Below are 19,732 nucleotides of genomic sequence, written 5' to 3'. Positions count from 1 at the left end.
TAAATTTTATGTTTCAAAAGTGGGTGCAATATTTCGCTATGGACTGCAGATTTCAGTTATTGAACGAAACTTTTAACCAAATAGCTCATTTCTGGGTATTTATTCACTATTGATGAAGAGTGAAATCAGTACCATATGCATACCATATAGTGATAATATATATATAGTGTTTCTATCCACAATCAGTGCGATTATCTTATGAATGTTACACCTATGGGCGAAATAATGGATTAGGTGTTAACCCTAGTAAGACGGAACTGATGCTATTTACAATTAAAACCAAACTACTTCAATTTCAACTTCCCTCACTCAGTGATACTACAATTTCTCTGTTCCCACACAGCAAAATTTTTGGTAGTCGAGATAGACACCGAACTGAACTGGAAAATAATAGTCAAACAAACGTATTGATAAAAAGCTTTATTTTTATATTTGTGTAAAGTTTTACCAATGTATATAACTTATACAGAGAGGGCATCAGAAATTGAATACGGTCAAGTGCTTGCATTCAACCGTCATTACAGGTGTTAAAAAATTGTTACATATGCAAATCTGATTTGATGGCCAAAATTAAAAAAAAAAGAAAAACAAGAAAAAACGTTACTTCGTGATTTTGCACCTTTGTATGGGAGGTGGGCGTAAATCCGATTTCTTCCATTTTTCACTGTATATGGAAATGCCTGAAGAAAACGTTTCTTTAGTTGACATACTATGTCTTCAGTTTGTATGGGGCTATATGCTATAGTTAACCGATCTGATCAAAAAAAAATTTCTTCAGATTACATTTTTGCCTTAGAAAATAACATATGTGCCAAATTTCGTTAATATATCTTGTCAAATGTATTTGTCCATATAAGAGTTTTGATTCCCATTTTGTATGGGCAGCTATATGTTATCCGATTTGTTCCGACAATGAGCAGCTTCTTGAAGAGAAAATGACGTTTGCAAAATTTCAAAACGATATCTTAAAAACTGAGGGACTAGTTCGTATACATATATACAGACAGACAGACGGACATGGCTAAATCGACTCAGCTCAACATACTGATCATTTATATACATATATACTTTATAGGGGACGATTCCTTCTGGGTGTAACAAACTTCGTGACAAACTTAATATACCCTGTTCAGGGTATAAAAAGTAAGGCCTGTAACCAAATATTTCATACATTTAAAACTAGCCAGGACCAAAGCCAAGAAAATACCTTAAAGTGCTAAACCTTAACCAGAGGATCAAAATTCATGCAATTTTATATATACATACATATACTCTATATAACTAATACACTGACCGCCATATTTGGCATAAGGTCTGCTAGAGTAATTTCGATAATTCGTAGTCCAATTTTACATTTTTTTTGGTACTAAACTATATATATCCAATATTATACGTTCAGTTAATTTTGACGAAAGTTTGAAGTTCTTATATAGAAGTAAAGAATTGATCAGGTATTATCTATTTTTTACCAATACCATAGGCAATTGAAAAGCCAAAGACTAATAAAACGGTCACAAAGTTGCATCATGGATCCTCACAGACCATCAGCAATCATACGGAGTAGTCACCGAGAAGTTCGAAAATCTTTGTGTTAGATACGTAGGAGCTAAGGGAAGTATTGACATGTTTGTTAAATTTCATGTCGGGCTTATGATCCGATTTCACTAATTTTTACACTGTTGGTGTTTTATGGCTTGAACGGTTTGACCGATATGGCTCGATACATACAACCGTTAGGTGCACAAAGCTTTTATATTCTTTGTATAGTAAAAGTATAAAAAATATAGAATCAGAAAATTAAATGTAATACAGATAGCAGTCTTTTCAGTGGTTACCGGGGTGAACAAGTAATCGCAAAATAATGCGCCTAAATGCTCTTGAATCAACTGCTGGTAGAAATTTTTATAGGCAAGTTTAAAACATTTTCTACTATAAAAATTAAGGAGATTGATGGCTGGATCAGAACTAGATATGGATATAGCGAAAATCTTTAGTAGCTCAATACTAATATTAATAAATCATATTATATCCTCCCAAGTTTAGATTTTATTAGTTACAAACCCGTGAGAAAACCTAATACCATCTAGACGTTCGTGAAGAAAGGGTTCGGTATGGAAGGAGCATATCAAAATGGAACGAGCATCCTGATTTCTCTCTATCTTTCCATCTACCAAGCTCAGCCCACACTCAGCTATCTTCAAAGCGGAAGTAATCGGCATAGAAAATGAATGAGGTGTCTTACATTTTCACAGACGAGTTGACCAAGTCAGGAGCTTCTCTAGACGAAACCAAGGCAGAGATGATAGCGCGTTCTCTAATAACGATCAAGAGAGCTTAATACATAATTGTAACAAATAGCTTAGAATAGATGGAAATTTTGATCACATGGCAAGATATTAAAGCAGATATGGTCAAATTTTGACAAATTGTCTTATTGCATAAATCCAGAAAGGTATAGACAGACTTACAGCTACCATAACGGGGTTTTGGTCCTTTGGAGAACATGCGTTAAGAACGGGAATGCCACATAACAACGCTTGCCGCTTCTCGAAGGGGGAAGTAGAGTAAGGAACAGGTTCTCGATGTAGAACTCTTAGATCCCATAATTAACCAAACCTTGGTAAGTACTTTAATTGAGAACACCAAATGGTTTGAACATAACAAAGAAAGGGAATAGCAAGATTATGGGATCCTACAATAGAGCATACAAATTTTTACCTTTATTAACTCGGAAAAAGTTTATATAAAGTTTTTTCGAAAATTTGCTAACTTATTAATTTCTTATTAAATAAAAATCAATATTAAAAATTTGTTAAGAATTTGCCTTTAAAACTTCTTATTATTCATAATATTCATACTTAAATTTTTCAAAATATTGCTAAATTATTTATTCGCCCATACTTGCTTAAATATTCAATATTTATTTTCCTTGCCGAGAAAGTTTTTTTTTGAGTATATGCATTTTGAATGTATTTGAATAATTAATTTCTTTAATGTAAATATTTTTTCACTTTGCTTCGCGAGTGTTTCATAAATAAACAGTTGACATAAAAAATTATCGCACATTGCAACGCATTAAAATTGCGCAATAAAACACTCATTTTATGTACTAAGCAATAACCAAACACACACACACACTTACTGGCATGTAGCTACAGGCAAAATGGCACTCATGTGAGCACGCACGCACACTGAAATATTTGTATTACTGAATTTTATAGCACACTTATAGGCGGCACTTTTATTATGTAATAAAGTAATTAATTCGCAGACAAAGAAATATAAACTGAGAAAATATTTGCTTAAGCACTAATCCAAAGCGCAGCGCAGAGCAGTGGAGTCAAGTTCAGCAAACACAACTTACACACACACACACACACGTGCATAAGCCATAAATAACTTTTTTCATGTATTGCGCATATACCATTTTTGGGTACATGCACATGTATGTGTGCCTAAGTCATAACACGCACACACACACACACACACATATATGTGCCTGGGTACACATGTACAAGCTGTAAACTCAAGCTGGGCTAAAGCGTTGGTGCTTAAAATTACAAATTGCCACTTGCAGTTATTTAATTAAGTTAATCCCTAAATGTATGCTACGGGCCACGGGCTTGACTTGCCTGTCGTGCCGTGTAGATGAGCCAAACTAAGCAACGCCCAAAACGTCGCAAAGAGTGCGTGTGTGTGCGCAAAAATTAGTGAATGCGTGCGTGTGTATATGTGTGTGTGCGTGAAGTTGAGTTGACGGCACAAGCAGCGCATAAAAAACGGTAATTTAATGTTAGCTAAAAGCAATAGCGCAATTTGCAGCCAAAACGCCTGGCAGCTGCGTGTACTTGTATTAAATATGTGCATGTGTGTGTATATGTGAGTATGTGTGAGTGATTTTATTTTTGTATTTTCTGCATAAATTTATAAAATTTGCTGGAGAAAAAGCATACAACTTTGTCTTACCATAAATGAGCTCGCGTTCGAAATTCGCTGTCGGCACGACAATTAGAAATACAACACCGCCACCCATTCGGTATGAAATAAATAAATTTCCTTAGCGCTTTTGTTGCTGTTGCTATGTTTTTGTTTATATTTGAGTATATGTTTGCTTCCTTCCTTGCCGGCTGTTGATCAAGTGAAGTTGCTATTATCTCAGCTGCTGATATCATAAACAACAACAGGCGATGAAAAAGTTTCGCTTAGAAATTCGCTTTGCGGATTAATTGTGATGAAGTGCTGGAAAGAAAGTTAAAATGTGATTAATTATTTGCGTAAGAGTGGGGCACTGTTTTTGTACAAAACAATATAAATTTAATTTGAATTTTAAATTTTCTACAACCCCTACTTTTGATATACATACATATATGTATGTGTCTATATGTATGTATGTATGTACATATAAGTAGAGGTGTTAGCATAACGTAAGTACTTGAGATCACTTAAGACTTCAATCTATGGATTTAAACCTTGAACTTAAACTTAAACTTAAGCTTAAACTTAAGATTAAACTTAAACTTAGACTTACATGTAAACTTAAATTTAAAATTAAAAATTTTTAACTTAAACTTTAACTTAAACTTAAGCGTAAACTTAAACTTAAACTTAAGCGTAAACTTAAACTTAAACTTAAAACTTAAAACTTAAAACTTAAAACTTAAAACTTAAAACTTAAAATTTAAAACTTAAAACTTAAAACTTAAAACTTAAAACTTAAAACTTAAAACTTAAAACTTAAAACTTAAAACTTAAAACTTAAAACTTAAAACTTAAAACTTAAAACTTAAAACTTAAAACTTAAAACTTAAAACTTAAAACTTAAAACTTAAAACTTAAAACTTAAAACTTAAAACTTAAAACTTAAAACTTAAAACTTAAAACTTAAAACTTAAAACTTAAAACTTAAAACTTAAAACTTAAAACTTAAAACTTAAAACTTAAAACTTAAAACTTAAAACTTAAAACTTAAAACTTAAAACTTAAAACTTAAGACTTAAAACTTAAAACTTAAAACTTAAAACTTAAAGCTTAAAACTTAAAACTTAAATTTTAAACCTTACAACTTAAAACTCAAAATTTACAATTTACAACTTACAGCTTACACTCTACTACTTATAACTTACAACTTCAATTTCAAAACTTTTAAAATAAAAATTTAAGACTTATAACTTACAACTTATAAATTACATCTAACAACTTTATATTTTACAACTTACAACTTGAAATTAACAACTTACAACTCACAACCTACAACTTACAACTTTCTACTCACAACTTATAACATACTACATATTACAACTTAAAACTTAAATCTTAAAACTTGAAACTGAAAACTTACAACTCAAACCTTACAATTTACAACTTACAACTTACATCATACAACTTACAACTATAACTTACAACTTACAACTCACAAGCTACAACTTACAACTTTCTACTCACAACTTACAACATAGTACATATTACAACTTAAAACATAAAACTTAATTATAATACAATATTTTGACCCAATTTGCTTCAGCCACCAAAAAAAGTCTAAAGAAAATTAGCATATAAAGAAATACACGAAACTACGAAAATGCATTCATACATATGCACATTTACCAACCACAATTTCGAAGTAAAGAAAGTCATTTACATATATTAGACAATTGATATTGCACCCACTGAGCCGCCTATTACCAACTTCTGTTTGCCAACAACAAAATAACGAATAAAGTGCAATAGTAAAAGCGCAATCGAAGCCAAATAAAACTCTATATATGCAAATTGGCAGCAGAAACAAAACAAATTCGCTCAAACTTTGCAGCGCTTTGCATACTTTAAGGCGCATTTGCAAATTTTCTTCCGCCATATTCGTAAAAATGTCGTAAAACGACACAAATGTTGCAAACTTTTGCGGTCATGCATTCGTTCCTTCATATATGTATATAATACACATGCGACTTCTTTTAGCCACAGTGGGAGCGCGCACCCGCACTGCCACACTGCAATGGTGCTGGGCGAAACCAAAGTGTTAACTTTTCGGGTAAACCTCATTAGGCGAATGACGTCGAGTCAAAGTTTGTCCCACTGACAGACATGCGTACTTTTGTATACATATATACGGCTAGGATCAGCAGCACATCCGTTGGGGCAAGCGACGTAAATTCCTTGCAACAATCCGTCGCTCAACTTTACTGCCATTTCATAGCACGCTAAGCATTTGACTTGCGCTTGTGCAGTTGCCGTTACAGCTGTTACCGTTATATGCACTTTTGTTGCAACTTTGCTCGTCTGTCTGTCAGTGCGTCAACAAATCTGCGAGGATGTGCAAATACTTGGAATTTCTACCGGATGCATTTCGCAGGCAGTTAGACAAATAAGCAACATTTTGTGGCACAATGGGACAGTGAGGAGAGTGCATGTGAAAATAGTTGTAACAAAATTTTATAAGACAGATAAGCCGAGCGACCGGAAACTCGAAAAGGTTTAGAGAATAACTGAAAGTGAAACAGACCAGCGCCGGGCAGCGATGCTGTGTGTCGGAAGTGTGCTTGTTGTTGTTGGCTGCGGTGCTGTTGGACAAGTGTGGTTGCTTGTTTGCGTGTTTTGTGCTTAGATAAATGGCTGGAAGTGAAAGTTCGACCGAGTGAAGAATATGTGGTTCAAGTGAGAATTTGTTGCATCTTCCACGCGGCATATGCAAAAGCTCTAATGGCAAAGTTGTAGGAATATCTTATTTGGCTAATTCGTTGCACAAGTTGTTGCATGCGGCAAAGCAAGGTATGCGTGCAACTTGTGGTGGTTAACAGCTCCTTTCCTAATATTTTTTCACTTTTTTATTTGGTCTGAGAAAACTTTTTGTATTGTGATGAATGTGCGCGGTGGCTGGCACATACTTTAAGTTACAGTTGCGGTAGTCGTAGTTGAGTTTCTTTAGCTGAAACTTACCTTGCTAATACCGCAGCGTGTTAAATTGCTTGATTAAAGTTGGTTTGAAAAATTAGTTCATTTAAAAGTATGGAGCAAGATTGAAAACTGATATCTTTAAAGGTGAAAGCTGATGACCGAAACTTGAAGCTTACAACTTACAAATTATAACTTACAACTTCAAATTCAAAACTTCTAAACCTAAAATTTAAGATTTACAACTTATAACTTACAACTTAAAATTACAATTAAAAACTTTATATTTTACAACTTACAACTTTAAACACAATACTTTAAAAACAAAAAATTAAGACTTGCAACTTATAACTTACAACTTAAAATTACAACTAACAACTTTAAACTCAAAACATTCAAAACTAAAATTTAATATCTAGAACTTATAACTTACAACTAACAACTTTATAACTTACAACCTACAAATTAGGACTTACAACTTTAAATTCAAAACTTTTAAAATTAAAATTTGCAATTTATAATTACAACTTGTAACTCACAACTTATAATTACAGCTAACTTTATATTTTACAACTTACAACTTTAAACTCAAAACTTTTAAAACAAAAATTTAAGATCAAGAACTAAGAACTTACAACTTTAAATTCAAAGCTTTTAAAATTAATATTTGCAACTTATAATCTACAACTTACAACCTAAAAATTATAACTCATAACTTTATAATAAAAACTTTTAAAACAAAAACTTAAAACTTACAACTTACACCTAATAGCTTCCAACCTACAGCTTACAACCAACGACTAACAACTTTAAATTCAAAAGTTCTAAAGTTAAAATTTAACCTTAAAAAGTTACAACCTAAAAATTACAACTTACAATTTTTTTCAAAAGTATTTAACGCTTAAAATTTTAAAACTTACAGCTTACAACTAGCGACCTACAAATTAAAATTAAAACTTAGAACTGTATACTCAAAACTTTTAAAACTAAAATTTAAAACTCAAAACTTACAAAATTAAAAATCACAATTTAAACATTCAACTTACAATTATATAAAACTTACAACTCAAAACTCACTATTAAAACGTACAACTCAGAACTAAATATTTACAACTTAAGGTTTACAACATAGAATCTACAATTTATATCTTAAAACTTACAATTTATAACTTTCAATTTAACAACTTAAAATTTAAAAACTTCAAATTTAAAGTTACTCCATCTAGGTAAAATTGAAACCAACAACTTACAGCTGAAAACAGCAGTATACATCACGCAATTTACAACTTAAAACTCACAACTTTTAACCTAAAATTTAAAACTTTAAACCTAAAAATATAAACACGTCACAATTAAATTTACTCATTGTTGGTATCATTTAAAGCTAATACAATTTTATACCTATTTTATAACTAGAATTTAAATTTGTTTAAAAATTCCGCATGAATTTGCATCGCTTTTTATTTGTTCAAAAAAACCATAAAAATAAGCTAAATTCAAGTACAACATATTAATTATACTTAATCCTGAGAATTAAATTAAAAATAGCGCACATATTTTAGAGATTCCTAAAAAACTTTCACCCATACATATATTTAAATAAATTAAAAATTCCACCACAACTGCGCTTTTTTAATTGTTCGCTCTATTTGCCGTGCATACAAAACTTCCCCATTAGTTGAACAGGCAACTAATTTCCGCTTGACCCAAATACTTTAGACAACAGCTGGCTAATTAACATTTAATTACAATTAAAAAGGGCTTAATGAATTGAAGGTCAGATTTTTGCAGCTGCTAAACAATGCAAAAAAAAAAACAAATAAATAAAATAAAAATACAAAAATATATGATTGGTTTGAAAGCATGGATATTTATGAAAAATTCAACGAATATGTATATACAATGCAATGTTAAAATAATTTATATAGCAAAATGGCAAAATAAATGCCATAAATAATTGATTATGAATTAAAATTTTCGATTGCCGCTTGACCTTCAAACATATTTATGCATATGAAATGCCACAAGTGTGAAATATTTTCACTAATCTCTATTTATATTCATACTTGCAACATGTTGCTGCAGAGTATAATAGTTTCGTTCACCTAACGATTGTATGTATCACCTAAACCCAAACGAGATAGATATATATTAGTATATACTTATATGTAAATGATCAGGATGAGAAGAAGAGTTGAAATCCGGATGACTGTCTGTCCGTCTTGCCGTCCATCCAAGAAAGCCAACTAAAACTGTTCAAATCCCTAGATACCGAATATGCGGACCGCAGTATCTAAAGGTGATAGCCAAAAACGATACTTTTTATGAGAGTTTATCATTCAATACGTTTATTTCGTTCGTTGTTTCAATTTCACATTACATTATATACAAAATAAAAAAGGATACATGTCAAAAGTGAGTTTTGATAAAATTTTTATGAAAGCTCAATATCTTAATTTCATATTTCGTGGAATAGGTTGAATTTATATGACGAATGTTTGTGACAAGGACGAGACATATCTATTTGTCAATGCCATGTCCAACTTTGTTTTTACGAGCACTCTTCAGAGCGGCGGCTTTGGATTTTCGACAAGCTGTTGACTGTAGAGTCAATGTCTCCGAAGTCGAAATCGACGGTATGCGAAGCAAACAAACTGTAGTTGATCCAATGATTCTGTTTTTTTTTTGTGTCATACATCTTTCGGTGTTGCATGATATTCCCTTTTCATATTTGACGAGACCATAATGAATTTTCCAAGCGTTCACCATTCCGTCATCCCATCCATTTGTTATTAGGGGACAATACCACTATTTGCCTCGAACACGAATTCCATAATAGTTCATGGCATTATCGAAGAGATCAACGTCGCCCATTCGATTATTATATACTTTTACGATGTGTATGAGTTATCATATTCCATCTTTTGACCGATGCAATGGTTCAACATGATTCGATTTGCAGTTGGTCATGAAACACGAAATAAAATGGAACATGAGTGAAAAAAAAAATTTATATTGTTAAAACTGGTTTATACCGCGTTCGTTCTTCTGAAAATGTTGAGTCGTATGTAATATTATGTATTAATTTAGTCAAGTGAACGTAATCACATTATCTACTAATTTCAATTTTTTGATGATACGTTAAATCATTTCAGGAAAGACCTGTTATGCTTATGAACAAAATTCGTGATTTCGATCGTTTTCCTGACGTTCCATTTGAAATTCCTGCAAGTTAAAGCTATAAAATGTTTTAGCATGACGTGGAAACTTAGTATTCAGTCGTTTTTCTTTTCATTTTCTAATAAGTAATCACAAAAAACTGTATGCACTGAAAGTTCCGGTCCTGTATGTTTTTGTTTGTGATACTTTCTGCGATTATTCGGTTAAACAAGAACTCAGTAATCAATAAAGTCAGCAAAGAAGTTTTCTGTTAAATTGAAAGTATACTAGTGGCCATCATTCATTTTGAACAGTAAATTTTTCACATTGAACAAAAATACTTTGAAGTGAAAAAATGGTCGCATCGTTTTTGGCTGGTGGTCAATTTTAATCAGTTAAGTTTTGTTCACATATCATTCTATTTACAACCTATGATAAAAATATATAGGGTTATATATACCACAAACATGATAGGGCGAATATATCAAAAGATGTTATTGTTTTCCGTCTTTTTTTATTTATTTTTTCAGAGTTTTAATCCGTGTGAAAAAAGCTGTAACTTTAAAAATTGAGATATTGATAAAATTTAAAAAATGTATAAATTGGCTCCATAAAGGTTTTTATCAAGATCAAAAGATGCAAAATCGGAACGAACAGTTATTGATTTCATAACATATTTCATTAAAGATTTAAATCGATGATTTTGCTGATCCAAAAATCGACATAAATGGTTAAAGAAAGTGGGCCCAGGGTACAAGTTTTTGTACATATCTCGGAAACTATTATAAATAATATATAAAATCCGGTCGTTTTTTCAGGTATTTGTTTATACAGTTCAAAAATGTGAAATCGGATAAGTTACCACGCCCATATACAATAGGTTATATACAAAATTGCTTGAATTTCGATCGTTTTCCGACGTTAACAAAAAAACGTCAGAAACCTAAAAGTTGCAGAAGTATAAAATATTCGCTTTTTTTCACTTGAAAAACGTAAGCGCCCCTTGGACCTTGTTTTTATTTACCTATTCTTTGTTATTTTTTGTTTTTTTAAAATTTTGATGACATGTATCGAAATCCACTGAAATTCGCATACCATTTTAATATAAAGCTATTTTGAATTTCTGATGCCTTCTTTGTATAATAATTTTAAATAGGAAAAAAATAGCGGAATAAAGTGTTTTTACACAAATAGGTATTTATATATTAAATGACGGATAATTATTTTTTCGAATTAATTTTTTTATTTCATTGATAATTTTTTTTTATTGAAAATATGTTTTTGTTAATTTATTTTGGTTAATTTTTTTATTTAAATTATTTTTTATTTTGTGATTTATATATATTTTTTTAAATTTTTATAAATATCTTAACTTAAAATTCCATACTAAGTACTTTAAGTGGCTTAAGTGTGGTGTCGACCTAACCGATTATTTCATTGAAGTCTTAAGGGGTTAGGTAGTCGGTCAGAATTTTCAAAAAATAAATATTTTTTGCATTTTCGTTAGTAATAATTTGTGTAATATCTTAAAAACATTCTCTGAAAATTTCATATTCCGATAATTAGTTTTTGAGTTATCCGACAAACAAAGAGAGCTCGCGCACTTCAAAGCGCTAGTGTGAACTTTTTAAGCGCGTTTTTCTCAAACTCAAAACTATGTTTTTTGAACTGGTGACAACTGTAACTCGAAAACCGCTCAGTAGATTTTAATGAAATTTATGCAGCTTTTAGAATACATAATAAACTCGTGCCTGATCGAAGGATTTTTTTTCAAAAATTTCGATTTTTTAAGACCAATTAACTGTTGATTTTTTCCCAAAAATTTAGACAAAAATTTCCTGAGGCCGCCATTTTGTTAATATTTGAAAAAACACCCTCGAATAGGCCCGAGTTTATCTATTTTTAAAACTATTTTTTTTTGTCGGATTGCTTTTAGATGAATCTCCAAGGAGTTATTGTTGTCACCGCAAGGACGTTCTTTTGAACATAAACAACTATAACTTTGGAAATTAAATTTTTTGTTTTCGAAATTTTCGTGAAAAAAATCAAAAACAACACAAAATCAACAAAAAATCAACACAATCTACATATAACAATGCCATATTACTACTTTAGTAAAATAACACGATTTAATGCAAAAAAAAAATACTGAAAATTCTAATTTTTTCGTGCCTCTGACTACCCTTAACCCCTTAATTGAGCCACAAATAATTTAAAAAAAAAAAATTTTTTTGTACTTTTGATATCACTTATAAAAATATTTTATTTAAAAAATAATATCTGTCAGTATAGAGTTATTTGCAAGCTAGGTTAAGAACCTGATGAATCCTCATTGGAAAATTCGATTGCATATTAAACTGACAGTACTTCAAAAAATACATTTTAATTAATAAGTCATATAACTAAATGTTCCACCATGCTCTTTTTATACAAAAAATTACTATTATTAATAATTGCTCTCAAAACTAATTACCCTCAGGCGCCTGCATCAACATTTGATCCACTTACTTTTCAATTACAAAACACCACAACGTATTTAGTTTTCTTGCTTAAATCATATTATGTTTTTGTTGTTTTTGCAGCACTTTTGTTTTTGTTAGAACTTTCATTTTCGCACTTGAACCACAGAAAACTTCCTGTTTCTATTGCCACAATTTATGCTGCATTCTCAATAAACAGAGTGAAAGCTCATGTTGCAATGGAAGTTAGCAGTACTCCGTCGAAAAACAAAGAAATTATTATTTTCACTTGTTTCTTGCACTCGAAATCTGAACTTTTCGCAATTCACAGCAACGGATATTTTCACAATGAAATCGGAAACAGAACTGGTTGCGGCTGCAGCAGCCGAAAATTCAAGCACTGCTCAAGCGATGCATTCCTCACTAATGCCAAACAAGAAATTAAAAATAAAATATACTCAAAAGGCAGGCGAAGAAGAAGACAAATAGAGCTGCACTGATAACTAGAAAAAACTGACTTAAGTTATAATATTTATATATATTTTTTTATACTTCCCTACTGCCTCAACATGCACCAATAATTCCGCAGCAAATAGTGTAAGCACGTTTCGGTTCTTTTCTGCGGCTCTAATAAGCCTAATTAATATATTTATGTGAAAACTTGTAAGCTCTTGCGAAATGCGCTAATAAAAGTATGAAAATTGTGGCACGAAGCGTTTCGTACTTCAACTTGCACCACATTGTGGCTAAAGAGAGCAGCGTGCATAATTAAAATGTTGGAAATTGAATGGAGGAATGGAGACATGAGAGGGGAACGAGAACATCGTAATACTATACATTTAACATTGTTGCAGGTCATTATAAAATAACTGATTTAAAACCAATTTGCTAACTTGTAAATTATATGATACTCTTTTGCGTTATATAATTAGCAAAATTATATACCAAATATTATATATGTAAATACGAAATATTTATTTCTAAGGTCATAATTTATCCAACTTCCTCCATATTCTTCATCTTCTTTACCGCTTACGCGGTTATAGCCAAGCGCCAGTTTGAGATAGCAAATGCAGCCAGGTCCTTCTCTACCTGATCTCTCTAACGGGATGGAGATCTTACTCTTCCCCTGCTTCCTCCGGCGGGTATTCGTCGAATACTTTTATAGCTGGAGTTTTTTCGTCCATTCGGATGACATGACTTAGCCTTCCGCAGAACCTTTCTCTCGAAAACTCGCAACTGACTGATCAGATGTGGTCATCATCCATGCCTCTGCACTATATAACAGGACGGGAATAATGAGTAACTTGAGTGTGTTTGATTTTTGTTCGTCGAGAGAGGACTTTACTTTTCAATTGCCTGCTCAATCCGAAGAAACACCAAATGCCAAGAGTTATTCTGCGTTGGATTTCGAGGCTGGCGTTGTGGTTGAGAAACAAGTCGCGAGTGCGACGACTGTTTGTTAGTTGACAGGAGATATTACGCCTTGCTCTCGTTCACTATCAGACCCATACTCCTCTCTTCCTTATTTAATGTGTAGAAAGCAGAACTAACGGCGCGGTTGTTGATATCAATATCATCGGCGTACACCAGCAGCTGTACCATCTTATAGAAGATAGTATCTCTATTTTCACTCAATCAATTCTCTATTTTCTCCAAGAGCAGATTGAAGAAGTCGCACGAAAGGGAGTCGCCTTGTCTGAAATCTCGTGTGATGTGGAACGGCTCGGAGAGGTTCTCCCGATCCAGACGGAGCTTTCGGTATTGCTTAACGTCAGTTTACACAGCCATATCAGTTCTTCGGGGATTCCAAATTCAGACATAGCGATATATAGGCAGTTCCTTTTCGCGCTGTCAAAGGCAGCTTTGGAATCGATAAAGAGGTGCTGTGCGTCGATCCTCTTTTCACGAATCTTTTCCAAGATTTGGCATGGTGAATACCTGGTCATGTTGATTTTCCAGGCCTAAAGCCAAACTGGTAAGGTCCAATCAGCTTGTTGGCGATAGGCCTTAAATAAGGGTTCACAGCATTCAAGTAAGTCAGAATGCCACTAATTGACGTATTGCTAACGCGGAACATGAGATATGATCCGTTGTTTTCCTGGTTCTTGATCTTGACATTTCTTACAGTCTTCTTGATCTGTGTACTCCTGTCTGAAGGCCTTCGCAGCTGGCAGTCCGTGACCAGGATATGTTCTAAACATGATAGAACAGTCCCTTCTATCTTCTGTTGATTAACCGCTTTGCGCATGATTTTTGCAGTTTTGCAATGCAGTAGATCGTTCCATCGCATTTCAATCCTGGTCCTTCCCTGCCTAGATAAAAACTAGGATCACGTAGTCGGTGCGTGTCCACAAAGCTACCTATTTGCACTGAAGATCCTATAAGTAAATTCTCCTGTAGCTAGTCGCCGATTTTGTGGCGCAGTATTCGGCGAAGAAGTCTATAGGTGGTAGGTTTAGCACAAGTTCATGAGCCGTCGTTGGAGTGGTTCTTAGAGCTACCGTTATGCACAGCGCAACCTTTGAACCTTTCCATTGGCTTTCGTTAAGCTTATTTTCGTAATCCTCTACATCATACTATTGCACCGTACAGCAGAATTGGTCTAACGATCGCACTGCTACTGTGCATGGAAGGAGACAACTTTCAGGTTGTGCCGAGCATCTAATTACATAAGGCATTGCTGGTCTTTTTTACTCTTTCCACAATATGCTTCTACCGCTATTTTTAATTAAATCAGACTTCCAATGAAGGATTTTGTATTTTCTAGTAGGCACAAGCAGTTCACTTTTCTATAGATTCATCCCCAGACTTGCTTAAGTTGCCCAATTTTCGTCTGCATATGTCACTATCTTGGGAGCTTAGGCATAATATACCTAAGATAGTGGTTTATCAATCACTCTTGGGAGCTTTGCCGTCTAAGTTATTTTGGCCGATCCAGTCCCGTCTCTTTCCCTTGTATCTAACACTCCCCCTACTTTAATTTTATTCCCCTGTTTTCACATCTAATTTATTTATTTTTATTGCCTGACCAACCACACCTCACTTTCAAGTTAAATCCCACCGATTTGCTAGTCACAACAGCAATAGGTACTCGCAACGCTCCAACAAACTGATATAATTTTACTGCTATTGCCTCAGTTCATTCTGACCACACGCAGCGGTTGTTGGTCCGCCTTTTCATTATCACCGCTGTGCGATTGCCGCCAGCCAATATACCAACACAACGACAAAACCACCGCCAACCGTGCGCGCTTAGCTTCCTTCATTAGTTCACGTGCCATCATTTGGCTTGTAGTATATGCAACATGCAACATGCTACCACAATCCACTGCCACACATATATGAGTTCGTATGTGGGTGTGAATTTGCTGTTCATTCTGCCGACATTCACCACAACTATCATAATCACTAGCTGCTTGAACAGCGACAACAATAGCAGCAACATCGACAATACTCCGGCGGTTGCACAGCACTCCAATTAGCGTCATTAATTATCACAATGTTGTCAGATGGCAACAAAAAATAATAAAAATTGAGTAAAATGAAACAAAATAGCGAACATGGAAGTAAATAAAAAAGAAAAATGAAATTAAGATGCTCCACTAAGTGTATGTTCCAGCACTGTGGCTTTCGCTGAAATAGCAAAGTGTTGAAGCAGAAGAAAATGCACTCGAAGGTCGTACGGAAACTGTGTAATGTTCATAAACGCGTAAATAATGGTTGAGAAGTAATGTGAGTTTATATGCTGTATTTTATATATTATTACCTAGTTGTTGTAACCTATATTAGTTGTGTTACTTAGTTTTTTTTTTGTTTCGAAGGCTCTCTCTGTTGTGTACTAGTTTCTTCAACCGTTCGCCGCTGGCGGCCTGTGACCAGAAAATGTTCCAAACATGTTTCAACAGTCGCTTCTATCTTCTTTTTATTTACCGCTTTGCACATGATTTTTGCAGTTTTGTATTGGTAGATCGTTCCATCGCAGTAAAACCCTCCTTGCCATACTACCAGCCAAATTTTCCTATGTTTACTCTAATCCGTCCTTCCCTAATGAAAAGTGTGATCATGACGTCGATGCGTGCTAAACCGCATTTTCCACCAAGCCCTGCCGCTATATATAAATTCTCGTCTAACTAGTAGTCGTCAACCGAGCATAAGCTTCTTCTTACTCCCGATTGCATTGGTAGTTTCATAAAAACCTTTTTCTATTTTTCTAAAAATAGTATTATACAAAGGCTGATTTGCTTTTGGGCAGAATATTTTCATTTAATATGAAAGAAGTTGTCCATACAAGAACTTGATTCCGATCGTTCAATTTGTATGGCAGCTTTGGTTATAGTGTCCGATATCGTTCCCACAAATGAGCAGTCTTGAAGAGAAAATGACGTTTGAAGAAAAAACAAAATTTCAAAACGATATCTAAAAAACTGAGAGACTAGTTCGTATATATACAGACAGACGGACAGACGGACATAGCTAAATCGACTCAGCTCGACATACTGATCATTTATATATATACTTTATAGGGTCTCCGACGATTCCTTCTGGGTGTTACAAACTTCGTGGCAAACTTAATATACCCTCTTCAGGGTATAAAAATATAATAAATATTTACTACGGATTAGTTTTGTTAAGCCTTTTTCTATCAGAAGTACAGTCGAAAGCTTGGGATTCTCTGCTGAAGAATGACGATCTTATAAAACATCTCCGCAAAGTCGAGTTTTGCGTTTGCGTTGCAGAAAATCTACATTTAAAAGAATTTAAATCTTGGCGAACCCTCAAATATTCCACCTTACCAGCAGATTCTTGCCCGTCTGGGCGAAACAAAATTCTATCTTCATATCAAGATGAAATAAAGTGAAAAGTCGTATACAGAGTCGAAGTATCATTATCTTAATTATCTTAAGCTCTACTGATTCGGCAGGTATAATACAAGGTGTTTTGAAAAGTAAACAGGACACAAATAAAAAAACAGAACAAATAGTTTTTTCGGCAAAATCAATTTATTTTATTCAAAATAGTCTCCTTCTGCTTCAATTCAGTTTTTTGCACGGTCCAAAAGCATATCGAACGAGTGTTTTAGCTCGTGGCAAGCCTTTTGAATGGCCTCTACGTCTGCATAACGCTTTCATTTCATGGGCAAATGCATTTTTCTGAAAAGACAGAAGTCGCATGGTGCCATATCAGCTGATCAGCTGAATACGGGGAGTGGTTAATGGTTAAAATGTGAGTTTTCGACAAATAATCGTCCTTCGAATGTTGGATTCAGAGCAATTTTTGGTCGTCAGTCAATTTGTGCGGAACAAACCGTGCACACACCTTTCGTAAGCCCAAATGTTCGGTCAAAATGCGATAAATCGATGTTTTGGAAATGTTCAATTCCATTTCTATGAATTTCAATGATGATTTCGGTTGATTTTTGATGAATTCACGCACAGTTTCGATGGAATTTCCGGTGATTAACGGATTTTGATTGGCCCACATATTAATCGTCATTTATACTCGTGCACTCTACTACGGGATAGGCAATCATCGCCATAAACTTGTTTCATCAATTGAAACGCTTTGGTAAAAGTTTTACTAATTTAAAAACAAAATTTAATGTTGGTTCTTCGTTCGAAGCTCATTTTCGCACCGATAACACAAATACTTCACTTATAATCAATAACTTCACTTCCAAGCAATGAAATGTCATGAAATTCTCACTGGACAATCGATAAAGATAGCAGATTCTAACGCACCAGTCGACATATAGATGGCGCCACCAGGGGCGCTAGATTCAAAGAGGCCAAAGTTTACTTTGGAACGCACCTTGTAATACAGAGAAGTTTGTTGAGAAGTGGAGAGTGTAGACTTAACATACATTGTCGTCATTCCTGTAAGACCTTAAGTCATTTTGAGAAAGCTTCACATATGATTTTCAGTAGAATATCTACAACAGTCCAGCTTCTTCTTCTTTATTAGCTATAATCAAAGATTTCAATAAATCATATTGAGATCAACGTCTGTAAAATATGTTTACGGTAGTAAAGCAAACACAATCGAATGCTGTCTATAGAAGTCTAGACCACTTTCAATTTCACACCATACAAGTAGCAATCTCACATTCTAGCTATATTTAGAAGGAATGCCCTAAATGTGTGGTGACTATTATGCATACGCGAAATGGATGGATGCAACTCTAAAGACCTTATTAGTTAACCCACTTAAGACTCAAACAAGTTATTGTTCTAAGAAAGGTGGTGAAAGGTTCATGCTGCTCGACCTGATGGCTGATGCTGATGGCATTCATAAATGCCAAAAACGATTGTCAACGAACCTCTTAAAACAAAAGTCAAAGTTACCGAATTTAATTTTTTTTTGGAAAATACTTTATGAAACTGCAATAGCAATAATTGCTGGATACACATTCGGAAATGGGAGTTAAATGTTAAACAATCGGACCTACTTAACCCACATGCATACCAATTTCTATCCGAAAAAGTACTGTCAGTTCTGTCGCATTCCGAAAAAGTAGTTGTGGCATCTTTTAGGATTTTATAAGCCAAATAATATATATGATGGAGTTACGTGTTAAGGAAAAAGTTATGTGTAGAAGTTCACACAAGTGGGGCAAGTTCTCTGATTGACATTCACTTGAGAGTGGCCAGAAACGGTTCTTTTCCATATGGCTCAAGCAGCTTACGACTTCCAATGAAAAAGAAACTATAGACTCGGATGAGAAATCCCCCAAATAATATATAGCGGACCAAAAATGCCTCTGAAACTTGTCATAGACCTCATCGAAAATCAGCAATGGCTATAATCGAATGTGGTCTGTTGCCAACCCCTTTTCAAGCTGTCATTCACCGCCTTGTCTCCGAAAAAAAAACTGTAAAAATAAGCTTATAGTTTCAGACTTCATTATACTGCCAACTAATCGGCTAAAAAGCTGGAAAAGTCAACGAACCTTGCGAGACACAACATTATTTAATCATAACCTAGCCAACACACTCCCTCAGTGACCCTTCTGTTAGTTTGTGCGCAAAGCTGCATTTGATATGTTTATCCACTTCACTACTTAAGTACCTACTTACAAGCTTCCCCTTTATGTACCGTATGAGTGTTGTAATGAACCCGCAACAACAACAACACCCATGTGCATACAACAACAACGCCAATTGACTTACCGCCAACGCGCACACAAAGCGCTTACATAGTATGTGATGAAAGCTAAGTCAATAAAT

The 19,732-nt window shown here is 33.8% G+C and overlaps 2 protein-coding genes across 2 annotated transcripts in view; one reads left to right on the top strand and one right to left on the bottom strand.

The window, feature by feature from the left end:
• Positions 1 to 12,837, bottom strand: part of LOC126752170 (uncharacterized) — a 122,968-nt gene extending 110,131 nt beyond the window's left edge. Inside the window, exons 1-2 of the mRNA XM_050462776.1 lie at positions 12,556 to 12,837; positions 3,967 to 4,239 (exon numbers count right to left, since the gene is read on the bottom strand). Coding sequence (XP_050318733.1) covers positions 3,967 to 4,033 — 67 coding nt within the window. The 5' untranslated portion in view covers positions 4,034 to 4,239; positions 12,556 to 12,837. The remainder of the gene's footprint in view (positions 1 to 3,966; positions 4,240 to 12,555) is intronic.
• The window catches only part of LOC126752165 (uncharacterized), a 565,185-nt gene that overhangs the window by 353,632 nt on the left and 191,821 nt on the right, over positions 1 to 19,732 (top strand). The gene's annotated exons all lie outside the window — the stretch shown is intronic.

Source organism: Bactrocera neohumeralis, chromosome 3 (assembly GCF_024586455.1).
Source record: "Bactrocera neohumeralis isolate Rockhampton chromosome 3, APGP_CSIRO_Bneo_wtdbg2-racon-allhic-juicebox.fasta_v2, whole genome shotgun sequence".
NCBI lineage: Eukaryota > Metazoa > Arthropoda > Insecta > Diptera > Tephritidae > Bactrocera > Bactrocera neohumeralis.
Note: the sequence above shows the minus strand (reverse complement) of the source record. Positions and strands in the feature narration are given on the sequence as shown.